Source organism: Oncorhynchus clarkii, chromosome 16 (assembly GCF_045791955.1).
Source record: "Oncorhynchus clarkii lewisi isolate Uvic-CL-2024 chromosome 16, UVic_Ocla_1.0, whole genome shotgun sequence".
NCBI lineage: Eukaryota > Metazoa > Chordata > Actinopteri > Salmoniformes > Salmonidae > Oncorhynchus > Oncorhynchus clarkii.
The window spans coordinates 28,786,635-28,807,319 of record NC_092162.1 but is presented as its reverse complement, the minus strand read 5'-3'; the positions used below and the strand labels follow the sequence as shown (position 1 = coordinate 28,807,319).

Here is a 20,685-nt window from a genome sequence, read left to right as displayed (position 1 = left end):
TAGAGACACAGCAGGACCCAAAAGCACAATCAGTGCTCTAACTTCCCCTTGCCCTGGTCTGGAGCAATAAAGTGGTGACGCAGGGTACCATACTGAACCACAAATGACCTCTAAGTCCCGCAGTGTAAGTTCGCAACTTACCAGCTATGTGTGGAGCCATGTTTGTTGACATCATACAATGCATTGTGTGTGTCACGTAAACGTCTGTCAGACCAAAGATGTTATAACAAAATGAGGTGAAAGGATGGTTCAATCGTCTTTTGATTAAACCTCCGGAAGTGAATGATGGGATTTGAATGATGGTAGGCGACACACCTTCAACATGTATACTGCAAACAGACCCAACTCATCTTGTCACCCTTTCCCATCTTTGGTTTACATGGAAAAACAAAAATTGCAGCTCACACAAACTTTACCACTGTAGGATTACGTTTGACTTTCATAAAGTATTTGACTTAATTACAGTGCGTTCGGAAGGTATTCAGACCTCTTGACTTATCTACATTTTGTTACGTTACAGCCTTATTCTAAAATTGATTAAATAGTTTTCCCCCCTTATCAATCGACACACAATACGCCATAATGACAAAGCAAAAACAGGTTTTTAGAAATGTATAAAAAAACTACTGAAATATCAGTTTTCAGATCCTTTACTCAGTACGGCAGGGGGACGGCAGGGTAGCCTAGTGGTTAGAGCGTTGGACTAGTAACCGGAAGGTTGCAAGTTCAAACCCCCGAGCTGACAAGGTACAAATCTGTCGTTCTCCCGCTGAACAGGCAGTTAACCCACTGTTCCTAGGCTGTCATTGAAAATAAGAATTTGTTCTTAACTGACTTTTCCTAGTTAAATAAAGGTAAATAAATAAAAAACTTTGTTGAAGTACCTTCTTAGGTATTAAAAACCATCACCATGCTTCACCGTAGCTGCCATCACCATGCTTCACCGTAGGGATGGTGCCAGGTTTCCTCCAGACATGACGCTTGGCATTCAGGCCAAAGAGTTCGATCTTGGTTTCATCCGATTAGATGAACTCTGGAGCTCTGTCAGAGTGACCATTGGGCTCTTCGTCGCCTGACCAAGGCCCTTCTCCTCAACAGACGGACAGCTCTAGGAAGAGTCTTGGTACTTCTTCCATTTTAGAATGATGGAGGCCACTGTGTTCCTGGGGACCTTCAATGCTGAAGAAATGTTTTGGTACCCTTCCCTAGGGGAGTTCTACAGACAATTCCTTCAACCTCATGGCTTGGTGTTTGCTCTGACATGCACATTCAACTGTGGGACCTTATATAAGCAGGTGTGTGCCTTGCCAAATCATGTCCAATCAATTTAATTTACCACAGGTGGACTCTAATCAAATTGTAGAAAGGATGATCAATGGAAACAGGAGCTGAATTTCTAGTGTCACAGCAACATTTTTTCAAATGAACTGTTTTCTCTTTGTCATTATGGAGTATTGTGTGTAGATTTATAAGGAAAACATTTAATTTCATCCATTTTAGAACAAGGCTGTAAAGTAACAAAATGTGCAAAAAATCAAGGGGTCTGAGTACTTTGAATGCACTGCATTTCGATCACTGGTCATGTAATGAATTGTAAATAGTAATGCTATTAGCTAATTCACATTATGGTTTTTATCAGCCAAGAGGTAGTTAAATATGATGGCTTGTGTTAGCTCACTCTTTCATCACTTAGCATTAGAACTAATATAGCCTACGTTATTTGATTTGGATGGGAATTGTGTCATGCTGTTACTACTTCTGTGAATGTCTGAACATTGCATCTAACAATGAACTGCTCACATTGAGGATATGATGTTGTAAAAGCTGTGTTTGCGCAAAATGTCTCTGTGAAAAAACAGTGTGGCTAGCTGAAATGCTGACTTTTGCGTCAATTATAACTAAATGTTCTAATGAATTGTTCACACCAGTTCACACCAATCACACCAGTTTGAGCGTACGCTGCAGGGACCACTGTAGAATTATCACACCTGTGTGTTCATACGCGTCAAAGAGTTAATGTTGACAGAACACCTGGTCTAAGTTCTTTAAAGGTAACCAGAAAATGTAATTAATTTACGGAAGCTGTCTGGAATGTTGCAAGAATAGTATTACATATTGTACTTAAGAGGTTGCACAGAACATTCCCACAAGTCAGTTTTATGACGTTCATAGCATATTTGTTTTAGTTTAACATAATATTCCATTGATTCACACGTCATTAATTTTACCTTAAAATCAGTCTTACGGATGCAACAGTCTTAAGGATGCAAGAGGTGCTCAGATAAAAACAAAGAAAAGTGTGAATTCTCAAATAAGCAACACTTGAAAATACAATAGAATTATACCAAAATGAAGGAATATAGCCAGTAAACGTAAGCAGTTACAATCAGTCACTCTTATTTAGAAAAATGCATCCTATAGAAATGTATAGAACCCTATACATAATTTATTTTCAGATTAGCTCATCAAAAGTACATGTACAGAACTGAACACAACCTCACTGTAGGAATATGTGGACATCACTACTGATGGAACTATATTTTAAATGATTGTGTCAGGTCAGGTCTTCGTAACAACCTTTAACTTTTAAACATAAATTAACAAAATGCATAAGGCATCCCTGTCCTTTGGCTTGCTGGGTTTAAACTGTCATTACTTGAAGTTGAAGAATTTGCAGGCCATCTTCAGTTAAAGCTAGTTCTCATAGTTTCTGAAATCTAGCCTTACTCTCCCGGGGCTGAAAACAAGTCCTGCAATACTGAACAGCCTTATAGAGGCAGCTGTTCAGCACCACCGAAAGTTTTGAGCAACTGTTATGACAGTGTTAATCAGTTGCATTTAGAGTAACACCATACAGATATGGTATGGAACATACACAGTCTAATTTCTGAGCAGTTAATCAACTAACTACTATAGACCAAGAAAGTCACTGATGATGTGCAGAATTTGTCTTGCATGTTGTGTAATCTGAATACTGGAAGGTTGTTGACAATGTAGGCACTGATGCTGTACTCACCAAAACAGGTGTATGTGAAAGACAAATACATGCACTAATGAATCAGTAATAAGAGCCATTATAATAGCCTGAAGTTTGGGAAAGTTCTCAAAGGAAAACCTGTGTCATATCTAATGTTTTTGAAAATATTAGAAACACTGCTGTACGGTGTTTTTGAAAGCATACACTAAATTGTTAATCCAACATAGTCTAGATTAGAAATTATAACGATAACATCCATAGTTATGTAGGGCGACCAACCGCGACACTCGATTTGTTCCATTTTCTTGACTACCAGCGGAGCTAGCTGGTAAATCCAGCTCTTGGCAAAACCCAGTCCGGAAAATAACGAAAACATATTTTTCCTGAGAAAAGCCTTCAATGCAGTTATTTGCTATTCTTTCAGTTAAATTATGCCCTCCAGTTCTGATATAACTGCTTCAACATAGACCTCCCCAAAAGCAGCCATTGTTGTTATGATTTTCGACTTTGACTACAGGCGCTTCTCATTGTTGTCATCAATTAAACCACCCCCACAGATTATCAGAGGACCCTGATTGGTCTGGCCGTATGGTGGAAGGAGGGGAGGGGCTCAAATGGTTTCAATCTGGTCGTGGCCAGACTGTATCCGTGTAGTGAAACAGAATGTAAGCTTGCAAGATCAGGGGGCTAGGATATTCTATCAACGTCCCACCATCAGTTCTCAGGACATCAGCTGATGGTCCTAAAGAAACGTTCTCCCCCTAAAAAAATGGCATCATTACAACATCACGCCATGTTACTGTTGCCGGGCCTATCAAGGCCATGATTGGTGAACCACTGGGACAGACACAGTGCTTTTAACAGTGTTTTGAATGTACATATTTGACATACAATATTACATTGTACGTCAAGTCTCTGTTTTGGACTGTTTCGTTCCATAACCTCTTTGGCCGGATCTGGTACCTCTTGTGGCATGAAAAATTATTTTCACTTTTTGCAGTGTAAAAGTTATAATATTTGAGACCAACGCGTAGCCGTATCTCTCACAGAGCTACAATGAGATTCACTTTCTTTCTGTGATCTCTCTCTGCTCTGATAGACATGAGCCTGCAACTCTCATCTCTCCAGCGTTGCACTTCATTTATTTCCTTATAGAATCATAGCCGTGCGTAGGGTTCTGGAGGAGCTGCAGTATACCCTGATAAATTGAAATACATTTGCCAAAGTTATAGCATCTGTTACTTCTGATAAATTGGCGCTGCAGTGGATAGCAGCCATTTGACGGGCTCCTGACCAATTCTGCTATTTTGTGTGTTTTTTTTACGCTGATCTTAACTTCTTTTGTACATAATGTCTCCGCCATAATTTACTATGACCGAAAACAGCTTCTGGAGATGAGAACAGCGATCACTAACCTCGATTTGGATGGCAGCTCTGGAGTCGGCAGCTCTGGACGTTCTGCTTACTCTGGACCAGGCCCTAATCCCCGGGACTCAAAAGAGGAAGTGACGGCGCAAAAGAAGCAGACGAGCCGGCCTCCTGACGAGTTGGCATGCAAATAAACCGCCTCTACCCTCCGTTCTGTTGGAGAACTTAGTCACTAGAGAAAAAAAACTGGACGATCTCCATTCGAGACTATGCTATGAATGGGACCTGAAGAACTGTAATATTCTAATGGCTCAACGAGGACATGGATAATATACGTCTCGCTAGCTTTTCCATGCATCGTCAAGACAGGTCGGCAGCCTCGGGTAAGATGAGGGGGGAGGGGCGTGTCTCTGTTAACAACACCTGGTGAGCGATCTCTAATGTAAAGGAAGTCTCAACTTTTTGCTCGCCTGAGTTAGAATACCTCATGATAAGCTCCAGGCCATACTATTTATGAAGAGAGTTTTCATCTATATTTTTCGTAGCTGTCTATTTACCACCACAAACCGATGCTGGCACTAACACCGCACTCAACGAGCTGTATAGGACCATAAGCAAACAAGAAAAGGCGCTTCTTGTGGCCAGTGATTTTAATGCAGGGTAACTGAAATTAGTTTTACCTCATTTTTACCAGCATGTCACTTGTACAACTAGAGGCGATGCAATTAGAGATGACTTTTACTCTACACACAGAAACGCATACAAGGCTCTCCCTCACAATCCCTTTCGCAAATTTGACCATAACGCTATCTTCCTGATCCCTGCTTACAAGCAAAAACTCAAACAGGAAGCACCAGTGACACGCTTAATACGGAAGTGGTCCGATGAAGCGGATGCTAAGCTACAGGACTGTTTCACTTGCACAGACTGGAATATGTTCCAGGATCCATCTGATTACATTGCGGAGTTAACCACATCTGGGTCATTCTATCAAAATGGTAGCTTTTTTGAACAGCCAACTTTTACAAATGTTTATTATTTTTTTTATCAAAACTTAGTCAGATAATAGTTAACCGCTTAACATTATAAATCAAAATAAGACAGTTTAACATATTTGTACTACATTACATAAAAAATGCTTGTGCTGCCTTTTTGTCACTGGTGTTACCGATATTTTAGATGACAATTCAGGCTTTCTAGAAGATCATTTCAGTCTTTAATTTGCATATATAATCAAAGAGAGAAAAGGTTAATGATAATGCTAAGAAATTGTTTGGATTAATAATAATTCATTTTAAACATGCAGTTCTTTTCTGACATTTTCCCATTTATACTATTGTTTTTTATTGTAACATTAGAAATAATTGAGGTTGAGTCATCAAAATGGCATCATCATATCCTTGAAATGTTTACTAATGAATTTAGCAACAGTTGGATAGATACAACAAACATATTAAATTAAATTGGGAGACTGATGCCAGAACACCAATATGCCATACAGTAATACCAGTGACGCAATGTAACACCAGTGACACAATGTGAAACCAATGACAAACATAAGATTATTTCAAACAAATTTTATCAATTTATTAGTAATACTTTAATTTACAAATAATTTCAGATTTCATAAAATGGGTTGATTTAATATGAACAATAAAATGAGAGTTATTGGTCAAAGATTAAGACAAAAGATGAAGCCTATTGACTAAAATGTGTCTTTCATAACACAACATTGTCATACAAACATATAAAACATGTCCACTAAAACACTAACATTGAACATGAACTAAAATTGTTTTCCTAACCACACTGATACGAACATTTTGTATGCAGTAAAACATGTTCATGGAATTTGTATTGTTCTTCACTTTTACTTCAGATATGTTTGCCATGTTATTGTGTCGCGTCCATCTCTTATCATCTCTGAGCCAATCTCCATTGCTTTCTAGCTACTGACGTCTTCTTCACTAGTAGCCAGTTCACATCTGCCATTTTCAGAGGCAGGTGCTCCTCCAACTACTTCCAGATACTGTGGCAAATTTGAACTGATCTTTTGTTCACTGTCAGCAACTCTGGCATCAGACAAACAATCTGGTCATCCCCATACCAGTTGATATCATCTCTTGGTCTTGGCCAGTAGAACTTGTTGACACCATTCCTGTGCGTGCACTTTACTTTTACATTATGTTCTTCAACCTCAAGTATAATGCCAGGGTATGGTTGTTCGTCGAAGTTCACAATACACCACTGTCCACTGTGATGAGACTCGATGACATCTGGACAAAGTGGAACTGAGGTATCCAGATCGATGACATCTGATTGATGTTTAGGTGAGAGATCACGGCCATTAGCCGGCATTATCAGGAGGGTGACTTCTTGGAGTCCATAACATGGGCAATCCCACATGCCTTCCGCTGCTTGGCAGAGACAACTTATGTCTCTATATTTTAGGATGCCAGGTGTGATACTTACAACCTGGTGCATTCGCATGGTTCCTTTCAAACATCTTCTGTGCCTTTCTTTCCACATCTTCCTCGCTGACATAAAGGAACTGTATTTCACTGCCGGAGTCCCTCAACTCCTGGTAGAAAGACATTGCATCCGTTATGTCTCTCACGTGGCGGAACAAGAGGTCGGCCGACCTCTTTAATGAACCCCCCACTTCATCCGGAGTGGATGGGTGAGTCAACACTGTTGTTCCTGCTCTCAATCTCTCTCTGTGTTTTGCCTGTCTGACCCGACATTTTCTTCGATCCTGTGTTTTTTCCCTTTCTGTGAGATCCTTCACTCTTCTTCAAATCTCTAAATCCTTTAAGTAAATCTGGTATTTTTGTTTAAGGTAGGCAGCTCTGAGGTGTGGGTCAGCATCCCTTCTTAAATTGTAAATAAATCACTTAATCATGCAATTCATCCAATTTTCTTTCTTACTATAAACTGTATAACACCAGTGACAGATCTTAAGTTCTCGCATGGAATTACCAAGTTAATCATCAAATTGTTAACATATGAAGAGAGAGTGTATACTCACCATGTGCTTTTCAAAACAGTCCCATCTCCAATGAACCTTTTACCCAGGAAGAATTTGTCAAGGATGTTGCATATTTTCAAAGTGATGGTTTTTATACATTTTAACACCAGTGACATGAAATTGAGGGACAGCTATTACTTGTAAATTATTTGTAATATTTATTTGATATTTTAGTTTTTTAAGTAGTCCAAACTATAATACTTTCCTATGAAATTTAAACTCAAAAATGTCACTAAACCATGACTCCTGACCCGAGAGACAAGACAATTTTATGGTACTGACCGTGCACAACAATATATTTAAAAAATAGTTTGCAATATAACGGTCTTACATATGTTTTATTAATAATAAAACACTTAAATTAAAACCAAAAAAACATATTTTCTGTCATTATCTCACACTTTTAAGTGTTTTTCCTGGTGATTAAGGCCGGAACAGGAAAGCCACCCTTTTCGTAGAATGATCTGGCTTTCTTAACAAGTGCGTCAATGACGTTGTACCCACAGGGACTGTACTTACATATCCCAACCAAAAGACATTGATTACAGGCTAAATCCACACTGAGCTAAAGGCTAGAGCTGCTGCTTTCAAGGAATCCCGCTATGACCTCCAACAAGCCATCAAAGAGGCATCAAAGCATCAATACAGGACTAAGATCAAATCATACTACGCTGGCTCTGAATCTCGTCAGATGTGGCAGGGCTTGCAAACTATCACGGATTACAAAGGGAAACCCAGCCTCGAGATGCCCAGTGACGTGAGCCTACCAGACGAGCTAAAAGCCTTCTATTCTCACTTCGAGTTAAGCAACACTGAACCATGCATGATAGCCCCAGATGTTCCAGACAATTGTGTGATCTCGCTCTCCATAGCCGATGTGAGAAGACATTTAAACAGGTTAACATTTACAAGCTCACAGGGCCAGACGAATTACCAGAGCATGCGTTGACCAGCTGTCATGTGTGTTCACTGACATTTACAACCTCTACCTGACCAAGACTGTAATATCTACATGTTTCAAGCAGACCACAATAGTCCCTGTGCCTAAGAATGCCAAGGTAACCTGTCTAAATGACTATCGCTCAATAGCACTTACAATTGTAGCCATGAAATTATTTAAAAGGCCATCATCCCAGACACCCTGGACCCACTCCAATTTGCATACCGCCCCATCAGATCCACACGCAATCTCTACTGCACTATCCCACCTGGACAAGAGGAACACCTATGTGAGAATGCTTTTCATCGACTGCTATAGTCACAATAGTGTCGAAGCTCATCAGTAAGCTCAGGACCCTGGGACTGAACATAAGTATACTAACAACATAACAATGGTAGGCCTGATCCCCGAAGACAATGCAACAGCCTATAGGGAGGAGGTCAGTGAGGTCATCATCGTCAACTAGACAAAGGAGCTGATCGTGGACTACAGGAAATGGAGGGCAGAGCACGCCCCCATCCACATCAACAGGGCTCTAGTGGAGCAGGTTGAAAGCTTCAAATTTCTCGGGGGCCACATCACCAAGGAATTAACATGGTCCACACACACCAACACAGTTGTGAAGAAGGCAAGACAACACCTCTTCCTCCTCAGGATGCTGAAAAGTTCTATAGCTGCACCATTCAGAGCATCGTGACTGGCTGCATCACCATTTGGTATGGCAACTTGTTGGCATCCGACTGCAAACTCTACAGAAGGTAGTGCGTACGGCCCAGTACACATCATTGGGGCCGAGCTCCCTGCCATCCAGGACCTCTATTCCAGCTGGTGTCAGAGGAAGGCCCTAAAAATTGTCAAAGACTCCAGCCACCCCAGTCATAGACTGTTCTCTTTGCTACCTCATGGCAAGTTTACCGATAAACCAAGTCTGGAACCAACAGGGCTCTGAACAGCTTCTACCCCCAAGCCATAAGACTGCCAAATAGTTATCCAAATAGCTACCTGGACTATCTGCATTGACCATTTTTGCACACTATTGGCTCATCACGCTGATTGCTACTGTTTATTATCTATCTTGTTGACTAGACACTTTACTCTTATCTACTGTATATGTACATATCTACCTCAATTACCTCGTACCCCTGCTCATCAACTCGGTACTGGTACCCTGTGTATGTAGTCGTTAATCATTGTGTATTTATTCCTTGTTTTATTATTTTTCTCTCTGCATTGCTGGGAAGGGCCAGTAAGTAAGCATTTCATTGTTGTTTACGAAGCATAACATTTAATAACATTTGATTTGATAATCAGATAAGAGGATGGGCTGCATCAAAATGAATGAATAGCGGGAAAGAACACAATTGCGCATTAGATGACCTTGTCTTTTCCAACTAGCACTGACTTTGCTGATATTTATTGAGGAAAAATGTACTTACAATGACTATGATATGTGGTTGTCTGACCTCGCTATTTTAAGATGAATGCACTAACTGTAAATCACTCTGGATTAAAGCTAAATGACTAAAATGTAAATGTATGTCATTGTGGCATTGATTCTGATAGAAACACACAGTACCTAGAACATGGTTGCCATATTCTCAGAATATTAGAAATGTGTATATTAACAGTAGCATACTTTCTCTCATTTGCCATTTTAGCAATGATGTTGCCAGTGTTTGGTTCTAATTTTCAAATCCAAACCTTTCACCAGTTATACCAAAACAATACACAACACAGAGATCCATCTCCATGTTTTAATGTGGAAACAAATATAAAAATCACGTGGGACAAATCACGAAACACAATATATTAAAGGGGAAATCTGCAGTTGCTACATCCTTTTTGAGTTTGTTATATCTGGAGTACTTCTCCTGTCTTATCCAGTGTCCTGTGTGAATTTAAGTATGCTCTCTAATTATCTCTTTCTCTCGGAGGACCTGAGCCCTAGGACCATGCTTCAGGACTACCTAGCATGATGACTCCTTGCTGTCCCCCGTCCACCTGGCCGTGCTGCTGCTCCAGTTTCAACTGTTCTGCCTGCGGCTATGGAATCCTGACCTGTTCACCGGATGTGCTACCTGTCCCAGACCTGCTGTTTTCAACTCTCTAGAGACAGCAGGAGTGGTAGAGATACTCTTAATGATCGGCTATGAAAAGCCAACTGACATTTTCTCCTGAGGTGCTGACTTGCTGCACCCTCGACAACTACTTTGATTATTATTATTTGACCATGTTGGTCATTTATAAACATTTTAACATCTTGCCATGTTCTGTTATAATCTCCACCCGGCACAGCCAGAAGAGGACTGGCCACCCCTCATATAGCCTGGTTCCTCTCTAGGTTTCTTCCTAGGTTTTGGCCTTTCTAGGGAGTTTTTCCTAGCCACCGTGCTTCTACACCTGCATTGCTTGCTGTTTGGGGTTTTAGGCAGGGTTTCTGTACAGCACTTTGAGATATCAGCTGATGTACGAAGGGCTATGTAAATAAATTTCATTTGATTTGTGAAATTTTTAAATGAACAATGTAATGACGGTATGTGGTGTGGATTTCAAGAAGACGATGGAGAGATGCTCAACTATATCAAATTAATTAACTACTGACAGTTTATGAGATAGTGGAAATGTGGTAATAATTTCAATATAAGTGGCAATCCTACAGGTGAGCATATTTCAATGAGAAACTGTTTTTTTATTTGATCAGTTAGGGGTGTTGTATCTATTGCCAAATAATGACAACGACTTATAGTACTTAGAACATGAGAGTAGTGCGACTCCCCTAGCAGGTCTCAAACCCATTGACGAATGCCATATGCACTATCCCAATATGGGATATCCCTAGGGCATATGCTTATTGGGCAAGTATAGTTAGACACTGTTGAGAAGCAAACCCTAAACCCTTCTTGCTAGGCAGATCTGAAACTACTGGATACTGTAGGTATAAGGTGAATGCACTTTGTACTTTTAACAGAGCTGAGATTTACTTCAGTCAAGAAAAACAATTTTATTGACCATAGTGATTCAGGGGTAACATTAAAACAGGGTTTTAATGCCCCACCAACATCAGAGAAGTATACAAAAAGCCCTAAAATTGCTTTAAATAAGTCAATCAAATCAATAAACTGACACTAACATGGTGACATAACAGAAAGCTCAGAATGCTGTGAACCAAGAGGTTCTGAGTTCAAATCCCAGGGGAGTACATGCTGAATAATAATTATATAAATGAACATGCACAATGTAATCATGTATGTCAAATATGTATGTTGAAAACACTGTTTAAAACATTGTTTGTGTGTGAATGTCCCTAAAATTGCCAACAAACAAAGAGCTGTGAATGGATCAGTGGTTCACCAATCAGAGCCTAAAATGGGCATGGCCACAGTAACAGGGGGAGATGTGCAATGATAAACAATTAGGTGTTTTCTTCTAGACTGTTTCTTTGGGACCATCAGGTGATGTCTGATACCCAGGAATGTTCTTGCAAAGTTCCCATGAAGCGTCTCTAGAACATCAATATCGTATATTCGTAGAAAATGGCAACCATGTATGTTTGGTGGGACGTTGATAGAATATTATCCTAACCCACAGAAAACTGGACACAGGAATGTTCTTACAACGTTCCCATGAAACATGCCTAGAACATTAATATTGAATATTCTGAGAAAATTTGAATCATGTTCTGGGTAAGTCCTGTTTTACTTTAAAGGAATGGTCTCTTGGAAACAGTCCTTATATGTAACTGTAACATTCCTATGAAAACCTAATGAGACTCTTAAGGGAACATTCTCTAAAGTTGTGGAAGCGTTTGTTGTTAGCTGGGACTACACAGGAAAAATGATACACAAGTGAATCTCTCCTCTGGCCTAGCCAGGTATTATGCTACTAACACTGTATACTTGTATTTACGGTAGCGTCCCACCTGGCCAACATCCGGAGTGCCAAATTCAAATTAAATTACTATAAATATTAAACTTTCATGAAATCACAAGTGCAATACTTCACAATAAAGCTTAACTTGTTAATCCAGCCAAGGTGTCAGATTTTTAAAATGCTTTACGGCAAAAGCAAACCATGCGATTATCTGAGGACAGCGTCCAGCACACAAATGCATGACAAATAATTTTCAACCGGGGAGCTGCGACACGAAAGTCAGAAATAGTGATATAATATATGCCTGACCTTTGAAGATCTTCTTCTGTTGGCACTCCAAAAGGTCTCAGTTACATTACAAATTGTTATTTTGTTCGATAAATTTCTTCTTTATATCCATAAAAACTCAGTTTAGCTTGCGCGCTTCAGTCAATAATCCACTCGATTTCCATCGGTCAAAATGCATACAAAATTAATCCCAAACGTTACCAATAAATTTATCCAAACAAGTCAATCAACATTTATAATCAATCCTTAGGTACCCTAATACGCAAATAAACAATACAATATAAGACAGAGAATTGTTATTGTCTTTACCGGAGATAAACAAAAAGAACGCGCTCTCTCGGCCATGCGCATGGAAACACTACAGACAAAATGCGAGCCCTTAGAAAAACGACTTCTTCTCCCTCATTTACCCCCCAAAACAGCCCGAAACTCTTTCTAAAGACTGTTGACATCCAGTGGAAGCCCTAGGAAATGCAATCGGGCACGACTGTAAAAGTGCCAGCCTTTTCCTACTTACAAAGCATGTAATCTGTAATTTTTATCATAGGTGCACTTCAACTGTGAGAGACGGAATCTCAAACAAAAATCCAGAAAATCACATTGTATGATTTTTAAATAATAAATTTGCAATTTATTGCATGACATAAGTATTTGATCACCAACCAACCAGTAAGAATTCCAGCTCTCACAGACCTGTTCGTTTTTCTTTAACATCTTAAGGTATCGGGGGCAGCGTTTTCACTTTTGGATAAATAGCGTGCCCAATTTCAACTTCCTGCTACTCATGCCAAGAATTTAAGATATACATAGTATTAGTAGATTTGGATAGAAAACACTCTGAAGTTTCTAAAACGGTTTGAATCATGTCTGTGAGTATAACAGAACTTATGTAGCAGGCAAAACCCCGAGGACGAACCGTTCCGAATTGTATATTTTTTTAGGTCTCTGTCTGTTCAGTGAGTTAGGTTTTGTTCAGTGAGATCTCGTTGGAAAACGATATTTCTTAGGCACTGGTTTTCAGTTCCGCTTCCACTGGATGTCACCAGTCTTTGGAATTTGGTTGAGGTTATTCCTTTGTGCAATGAGGAAGTACGACCATCTAGGAAATGGGTAACACTGTTGAGAGTTGCGCAAGACTTGAAAAGTAGCGTTAGTTTCCTCTTGTCCTCTATTGAAAACAGATTGAACTGTCTTCAATTTGATCGATTATTAACGTTTAAAAATAACTAAAGTTGTATTACAAAAGTAGGTTGAAATGTTTTGGCAAAGTTTATAGGCAACTTTGGAGATATTTTGTAGTGACGTTGCGCAATTTGGAAGCTGTTTTTTTCTGGATCAAACGTGCCAAATAAATTTACATTTTGGATATATATGGACAGAATTAATTGAACAAAAGGACCAATTGTGATGTTTATGGGACATATTGGAGTGCCGACAAAAGAAGCTTGTCAAAGGTAAGGCATGTTTTATATTTTATTTATGCGTTTTGTGTAGTGCCTGGAGGGTTGAAATATGCTACTCTCTTTGTTTACTATTGTGCTATCATCAGATAGCTTATTATGCTTTCGCCGAAAAGCCTTTTTAAAAACTGACTTGTTGGCTGGATTCACAACAAGTGTAGCTTTAATTTAGTATCTTGCATGTGTGATTTAATGAAAGTTTGATTTTCATATGATTTTATTTGAATTTGCCGCACTGCATTTTCCCTGGCTTTTGGCCAAGTGGGACGCAAAGCGTCCCCTTTACCATAAGAAGTTAAGAAGCCCTCCTGTTCTCCACTCATTACCTGTATTAACTGCACCTGTTTGAACTCGTTACCTGTATAAAAGACACCTGTCCACACACTCAATCAAACAGACTCCAACCTCTCCACAATGGCCAAGACCAGAGAGCAGTGTAAGGACATCAGGGATAACATTGTAGACCTGCACAAGGCTGGGATGGGCTACAGGACAAAAGGCAAGCAGCTTGGTGAGAAGGCAACAACTGTGTTTCTACACCGGGATTGCTTGTTTGGGGTTTTCGGCTGGGTTTCTGTACAGCACTTTGAGACATCAGCTGATGTACGAAGGGCTATATAAATAAATTTGATTTGATTTGTTGGCGCAATTATTAGAAAATGGAAGAAGTTCAAGATGACGGTCAATCACCCTCGGTCTAGGGCTCCATGCAAGATCTCACCTCGTGGGGTATCAATGATCATGAGGAAGGTGAGGGATCAGCCCAGAACTACACGGCAGGACTTGGCCAATGACCTGAAGAGAGCTGGGACCACAGTCTCAAAGAAAACCATTAGTAACACACTACACCATCATGGATTAAAATCCTGCCGCGCACGCAACGTCCCCCTGCTCAAGCCAGCGCATTTCCAGGCCCGTCTGAAGTTTGCCAATGACCATCTGGATGATCCAGAGGAGGAATGGGAGAAGGTCAGGTGGTCTGATGAGACAAAAATAGAGCTTTTTGGTCTAAACTCCACTCGTTGTGTTTGGAGGAAGAAGAAGGATGAGTACAACCCCAAGAACACCATCCCAACCGTGAAGCATGGAGGTGGAAACATCATTCGTTGGGGATGCTTTTCTGCAAAGGGGACAGGACGACTGCACCGTATTGAGGGGAGGATGGACGGGGCCATGTATCACAAGATCTTGGCCAACAACCTCCTTCCCTCATTAAGAGCATTGAAGATGGGTCGTGGCTGGGTCTTCCAGCATGACAACGACCCGAAACACACAGCCAGGGCAACTAAGGAGTGGCTCTGTAAGAAGCATCTCAAGGTTGTGGAGTGGCCTAGCCAGTCTCCAGACCTGAACCCAATAGAAAATCTTTGGAGGGAGCTGAAAGTCCGTATTGCCCAGCGACAGCCCCGGAACCTGAAGGATCTGGAGAAGGTCTGTATGGAGGAGTGGGCCAAAATCCCTGCTGCAGTGTGTGCAAACCTGGTCAAGAACTACAGGAAACGTATGATCTCTGTAATTGCAAACAAAGGTTTCTGTACCAAATATTAATTTCTACTTTTCTGATGTATCAAATACTTATGTCATGCAATAAAATGCAAATTAACTACTTAAAAATCATAAAATGTGATTTTCTGGATTTTTGTTTTAGATTCCGTCTCACAGTTGAAGTGTGCCTATGATAAAAATTACAGACATGCTTTGTAAGTTGGAAAACCTGCAAAATCGGCAGTGTATCAAATACTTGTTCTCCCCACTGTATCTACAATACAAAATCCATGTGTACGTGTGTGTATAATGCGTATGTTTTCGTATGTGTGTAGGCATGTGTCTGTACCTATGTTTGTGTTGCTTCACAGTCCCCACTGTATATAGTCCTAGGGAAGATGACACCACATTTTGTCTCAGGTTTACATGAGCTCCAGTTAGTCATCATGGCTCCGCCCTCCGAGTGACCCTCAGGCAGTGATTCAGTCAAATCACTGTCAACACGCGCACTGCACTTGACTTTAAAGGTAACTTACACTTGAGTTGACATCCACAGCGTTTACCGTGTATGCAATCTCAGCGAACATCATGGAAATCGCCTGCATGTCGACAGTACAGTACACATTTGATTGAATCCCAGCCAAAGTCAGCTCTGGATCTCTGTGTCTCTCGTATCACCAGTGCTGCCCTCCTAGGCCAGGCATTTGTCTTTCACTGATCTGTGTGTGTGTGTGTGTGTGTGTATTACACCTTGCAGGGAACATTTGGCCGCAAGCCTCAGGCCAAGCCTGAGGATGACCGTTACCTGAGAGCAGCCATCCAGGAGTATGACAACATCGCCAAGCTGGGCCAGATCATGAGGGAGGGGCCCGTTAAGGTAAGGGACACACAAACACACAATATGTCCTCTCAGGTGGCAGTGACCACACATTCCTGTTGGGAACTAATATTTCTGCTTGTAAAACAACCATTGGTTTTGAGGTGCTGTGCAGTAATCTAAACATATTGGGACGGTGAATGTGATTTTGATTGACTGTGATTGTGACCCTAACTGCTGTCCTATTAGGGCACATTGCTCAATGTGGTTCTGGACGACTACCTGAGGCTCAAAAAGCTCTTTGCAGCCAGACTGGTCACCAAGTCGACTAGCCAAGGCGACCAATCGTCAGTCACAGAGGTGGGACGTGAGAAGAAGCAGGTCCAATCCTGTTGCTGTGTGCTGTCCTGCTCCCTGCCACCGCCATTGGAGGGCGCTATATCACTCCTCTGTTTTCCCCACTGGCGCTTCTCCGTCTCACTGCCTCTGCTTGCATGACTCCTGTAGGCCACTGCCACCCCACTCTACTGCTCTATAGGATGTTGCCACCGACTGCTAGTGCTAACTGCTGTTTTTCCCCTCAGAATTCCTTTCAGGCTCATTTCTGACTGCTGCACCTTTTCAACATTATTGCATCTGACTTTCAATGTTACTTAATTTCAATGAGACAATTGGTGCTGCTTTTTTGATTATTCCCCAACTTCCTTCAACCCTCTACCCTTTAATATAATCTGCCTATTCCTCTCTTCCATGTCTCTACCTTCTTTCCTCTCCCAGCTGATCCAGAGTGACCTGGATGATGACGAGGATGAGCGAGTGGGCATGGGTGGCAGCTGGGGTACGCTGCGCTTCAAACACAAGCTCCCCGTGGAGATGAGGGGACCCGACGGCGTGCACGTTGTTCACGGCAGCATGGGCACGCTCCTGACCTCTGACCTCAACAGTCTGCCTGAGGACAACCAGCTGGCCCTGGCGCGCTCCATGGAGGCGCTTAACGCCACCGACAGGGGGCTGTACACCGAGCGCAATGCCCGTACTGAGTCGGCCAAGTCCACGCCGCTGCACCACAACAACAAGGTCGATAACACACTGTCCGAGAGCCCGCTGGAGATCACAGAGTTATGACTAGCCTCGCTGGTCTGAGAAGATCCACCACTGAGTGAAGTGTCCTCCTGTCCCCCTGACTCTTCCTCTATCCTCTCCTCATAGACTGAGTGTCAGACACTGACCACTGTGACCAGTATACAGCCAGGAGAGATTTGGGAAAGCGGGCAGAGGGCCAGGGGTTGGAGGAGGTGGAGTGTGTATAGTCTGGGAACTTCAAATGCCAGTGAAGATCTTTGTGAGCCATGGAAGGTATGTGTAAGGGATTTTAATTTCATTTAATGCCTGATGGTGGATCAAATGCATAGGCCTGTGTGTCAATTGAAGACCTGGAACATAAAATAGCAAAGCAAACTGAAAGACTAAGATAAAACATTTTGATAAATAGGACATTATGGCCAGCTTGTCTCTTGCAGGATATAATTTGGTCTCTTACAGATTCAGCTAAGATCCAGGTGCCCAGCTAAGAACATTCCCACACTTTTAGAGAACATTCCCTTAAGAGTCTCATTAGATCATTATCCAGTCGTGTAAAGTACTTAAGTAAAAATACTTGAAAGTACTACTTAAGTCATTTTTGGGGGATATCTGTACTTTACTTTTAATTTTCTTTAGGAATGTAGTGAAGTTAAAGTATGTATTTTTTGCTCCATACATTCTCCCTGACTTCCAAAAGTACATTACATTTTGAATGCTTATCAGGACAGGAAAATGGTCTAATTCACACAATTATATCAAGAGAACATCCCTGGTCATTCCTACTGCCTCTGATCTGACTAAACACATGCTTTATTTGTAAATGATGTCTGAGTGTTGGAGCGTGCCCCTGGCTATCCGCATATTTAAAAAAAAAAAATTAAAAAAGGTGCCGTCTGGTTTGCTTAATGTAAGGAATTTGAAATGTTTTAGTATTTACTTTTGGCACTTACAGTAAGTATATTTTAGCAATTACATTTACTTTTGATACTTAACTATATTTAAAACCTAATTATTTTAGACTTTTACTCAAGTAGGATGTTGCTGGGTGATTTTCACTTTTACTTGAGTCATGTTCTATTAAGGTATCTTTACTTTAACTCAAGTATGACATTTGGGTACTTTTTCCACCACTGCCATTACCTAATGTTTTCATAGGACTGTTCCAGTGAAGACTGTTTTATTCCCTTAATGTCAAACATAACTTTCCCAGAACGTAGTTAGCATGTTCTCAGAATATTCAATATGAATGTTCAAGACACATTCATTGGGAATGTAGCAAGGACATTCCTGTGTCCAGTTTTCTGAGGGTTAGAATATTCAATCAACGTCCCACCAAACATACACAGAGCATGGTTGCCATGTTTTCAGAATATCTAATATTATAATACGCTAATTATTCTAAACTGCAGAAGGGACTACTCCTACAATTTTTTTTTCTTTTTTCTTCATTTTCAGGCTCTAAAGAAGCATGCCGTCCTTTTACATCCGGTAGACCACTTTATATTAAGCTGGGTTTTGGTTTTTCAGTTTTTGTGTTTGGAATGGCACGGATACTATTGTGTCATGTTAATGACATTACGGCATAATTTCGCTCCTCCTCCAGCCCAATAAAAGGGACCCCTGACCCATCTAAAAGTAATTCGTAGTCAATGACAGAAAGCATCCACAGGCCTCTACAGGATGTCCTGGCATTGCAGGAGAGGAGGCTGCATGAGGCGTTAGATAAGCCAGGTAATTTACAGAAAGTATTCATACCCCTTGATTTATTCCACATTTTGTTTTGTTACAGCCTGAATTCAAAATGGATTCATTGGATTTTTTATCTCTCACCAACTACACACAAGTCCTGATAATGACAAAGTGCAAACATTTTTTTTAAATTTTTTGCAAATTTGTTGAAATTGAAATACAGAAATACAGTACCAGTCATTTACTCATTCAAGAGTTTTTATTTTTATTATTTTCTACATTGTAGAATAATAGTGAAGACATCAAAACTAGGAAATAACACATATTGAATCATGTAGTATCCAAAAAAGTGTTAAACAAATGTAAATATATTTTATATTTGAGATTCTTCAACGTAGCCACCCTTTGCCTTGATGACAGCTTTGCACACTCTTGGAATTATCTTAACCAGCTTCATGAGGTAGTTACCTGGAATGCATTTCAATTAACAGGTGTGCCTTGTTAAAGTTAATTTGTCCGTCTTAATGCATTTGAGCCAATTAGTTGTGTTGTGACAAGGTAGGGGTGGTATACAGAAGATAGCCCTATTTGGTAAAAGACCAAGTCCATATTATGGCAATAGCAGCTCAAATAAGCAAAGAGAAACAACAATCCATCATTACTTCAAGACATGAATGTCAGTCATTGCCGAAAATTTCAAGAACTTTCTTCAAGTGCAGTCGCAAATACCATCAAGCGCTATGATGAAACTGGCTCTCCTAAAGACCACCACAGAAAGGAAGACCCAGAGTTACTTCTGCTGCAGAGTTAACTGCACCTCAGATTTTAGCCCAAATAAATGCTTCACAGAGTTCAAGTAAAAGACATATCTCAACATCAATTGTTCAGAGAAGACTGCGTGAATCAGGCCTTCATGGTCGAATTGCTGCAAAAGAAACCACTACTAAAGGACACCAATAATAAGAAGAGACTTGCTTGGGCCAAGAAATACGAACAATGGACATTAGACCGGTGGAAATCTGACATTAGACTGGTGGAAATCTGTCGTTTCATCTGATGAATCCAAATTTGAGATTTGTGGTTAAACCGCCGTGTCTTTATGAGACACAGAGTAGGTGAACGGATCATTTCTGCATGTGTGGTTCCCACCGTGAAGCATGGAGGAAGTGTGATGGTGCTTTGCTGGTGACACTGTCAGTGATTTATGTAGAATTCAAGGCACACTGAACCAGTATGGCTACCATAGCATTCTGCAGCGATACGCCAACCCATCTGGTTTGAGCTTAGTGGGACTATACTTTTTTTTTCTCAACTGGATAATAACCCAAAACACACATCCAGGCTGTGTAAGGGCTATTTGACCTAGAAGGAAAGTGATGAAGGGCCACATCAGATGACCTGGCCTCCACAATTACCCCAACTCAATTGAGATGGTTTGGGATGAGTTGCACCGCAGCCAACAAGTGCTCAGCATATGTAGGAACTCCTTCAAGACTGTTGGAAAAGCATTCCTCATGAAGCTGTTTGAGAGAATGCCAAGAGTGTGCAGAGCTGTCATCAAGGCAGTGTGGCTACTTTGAAGTGCTTTTTACATTGGATAAAAGCAGACACAGAACTATTAAATGGTATATCATACACTGCATTTGAGGAACAACGGGAAAGTAAATCTGCTTTGAAAGC

General features: G+C 40.7%; 1 protein-coding gene across 1 annotated transcript in view; it reads left to right on the top strand.

Moving 5' to 3' along the window:
* The window catches only part of LOC139368300 (cadherin-23-like), a 237,626-nt gene extending 219,425 nt beyond the window's left edge, over positions 1–18,201 (top strand). The window contains exons 49-51 of the mRNA XM_071107046.1: positions 16,174–16,293; positions 16,483–16,593; positions 17,011–18,201. Of these exons, the coding sequence (XP_070963147.1) occupies positions 16,174–16,293; positions 16,483–16,593; positions 17,011–17,358 (579 nt within the window). The 3' untranslated portion in view covers positions 17,359–18,201. The remainder of the gene's footprint in view (positions 1–16,173; positions 16,294–16,482; positions 16,594–17,010) is intronic.
* Positions 18,202–20,685: the final 2,484 nt, after the last annotated feature.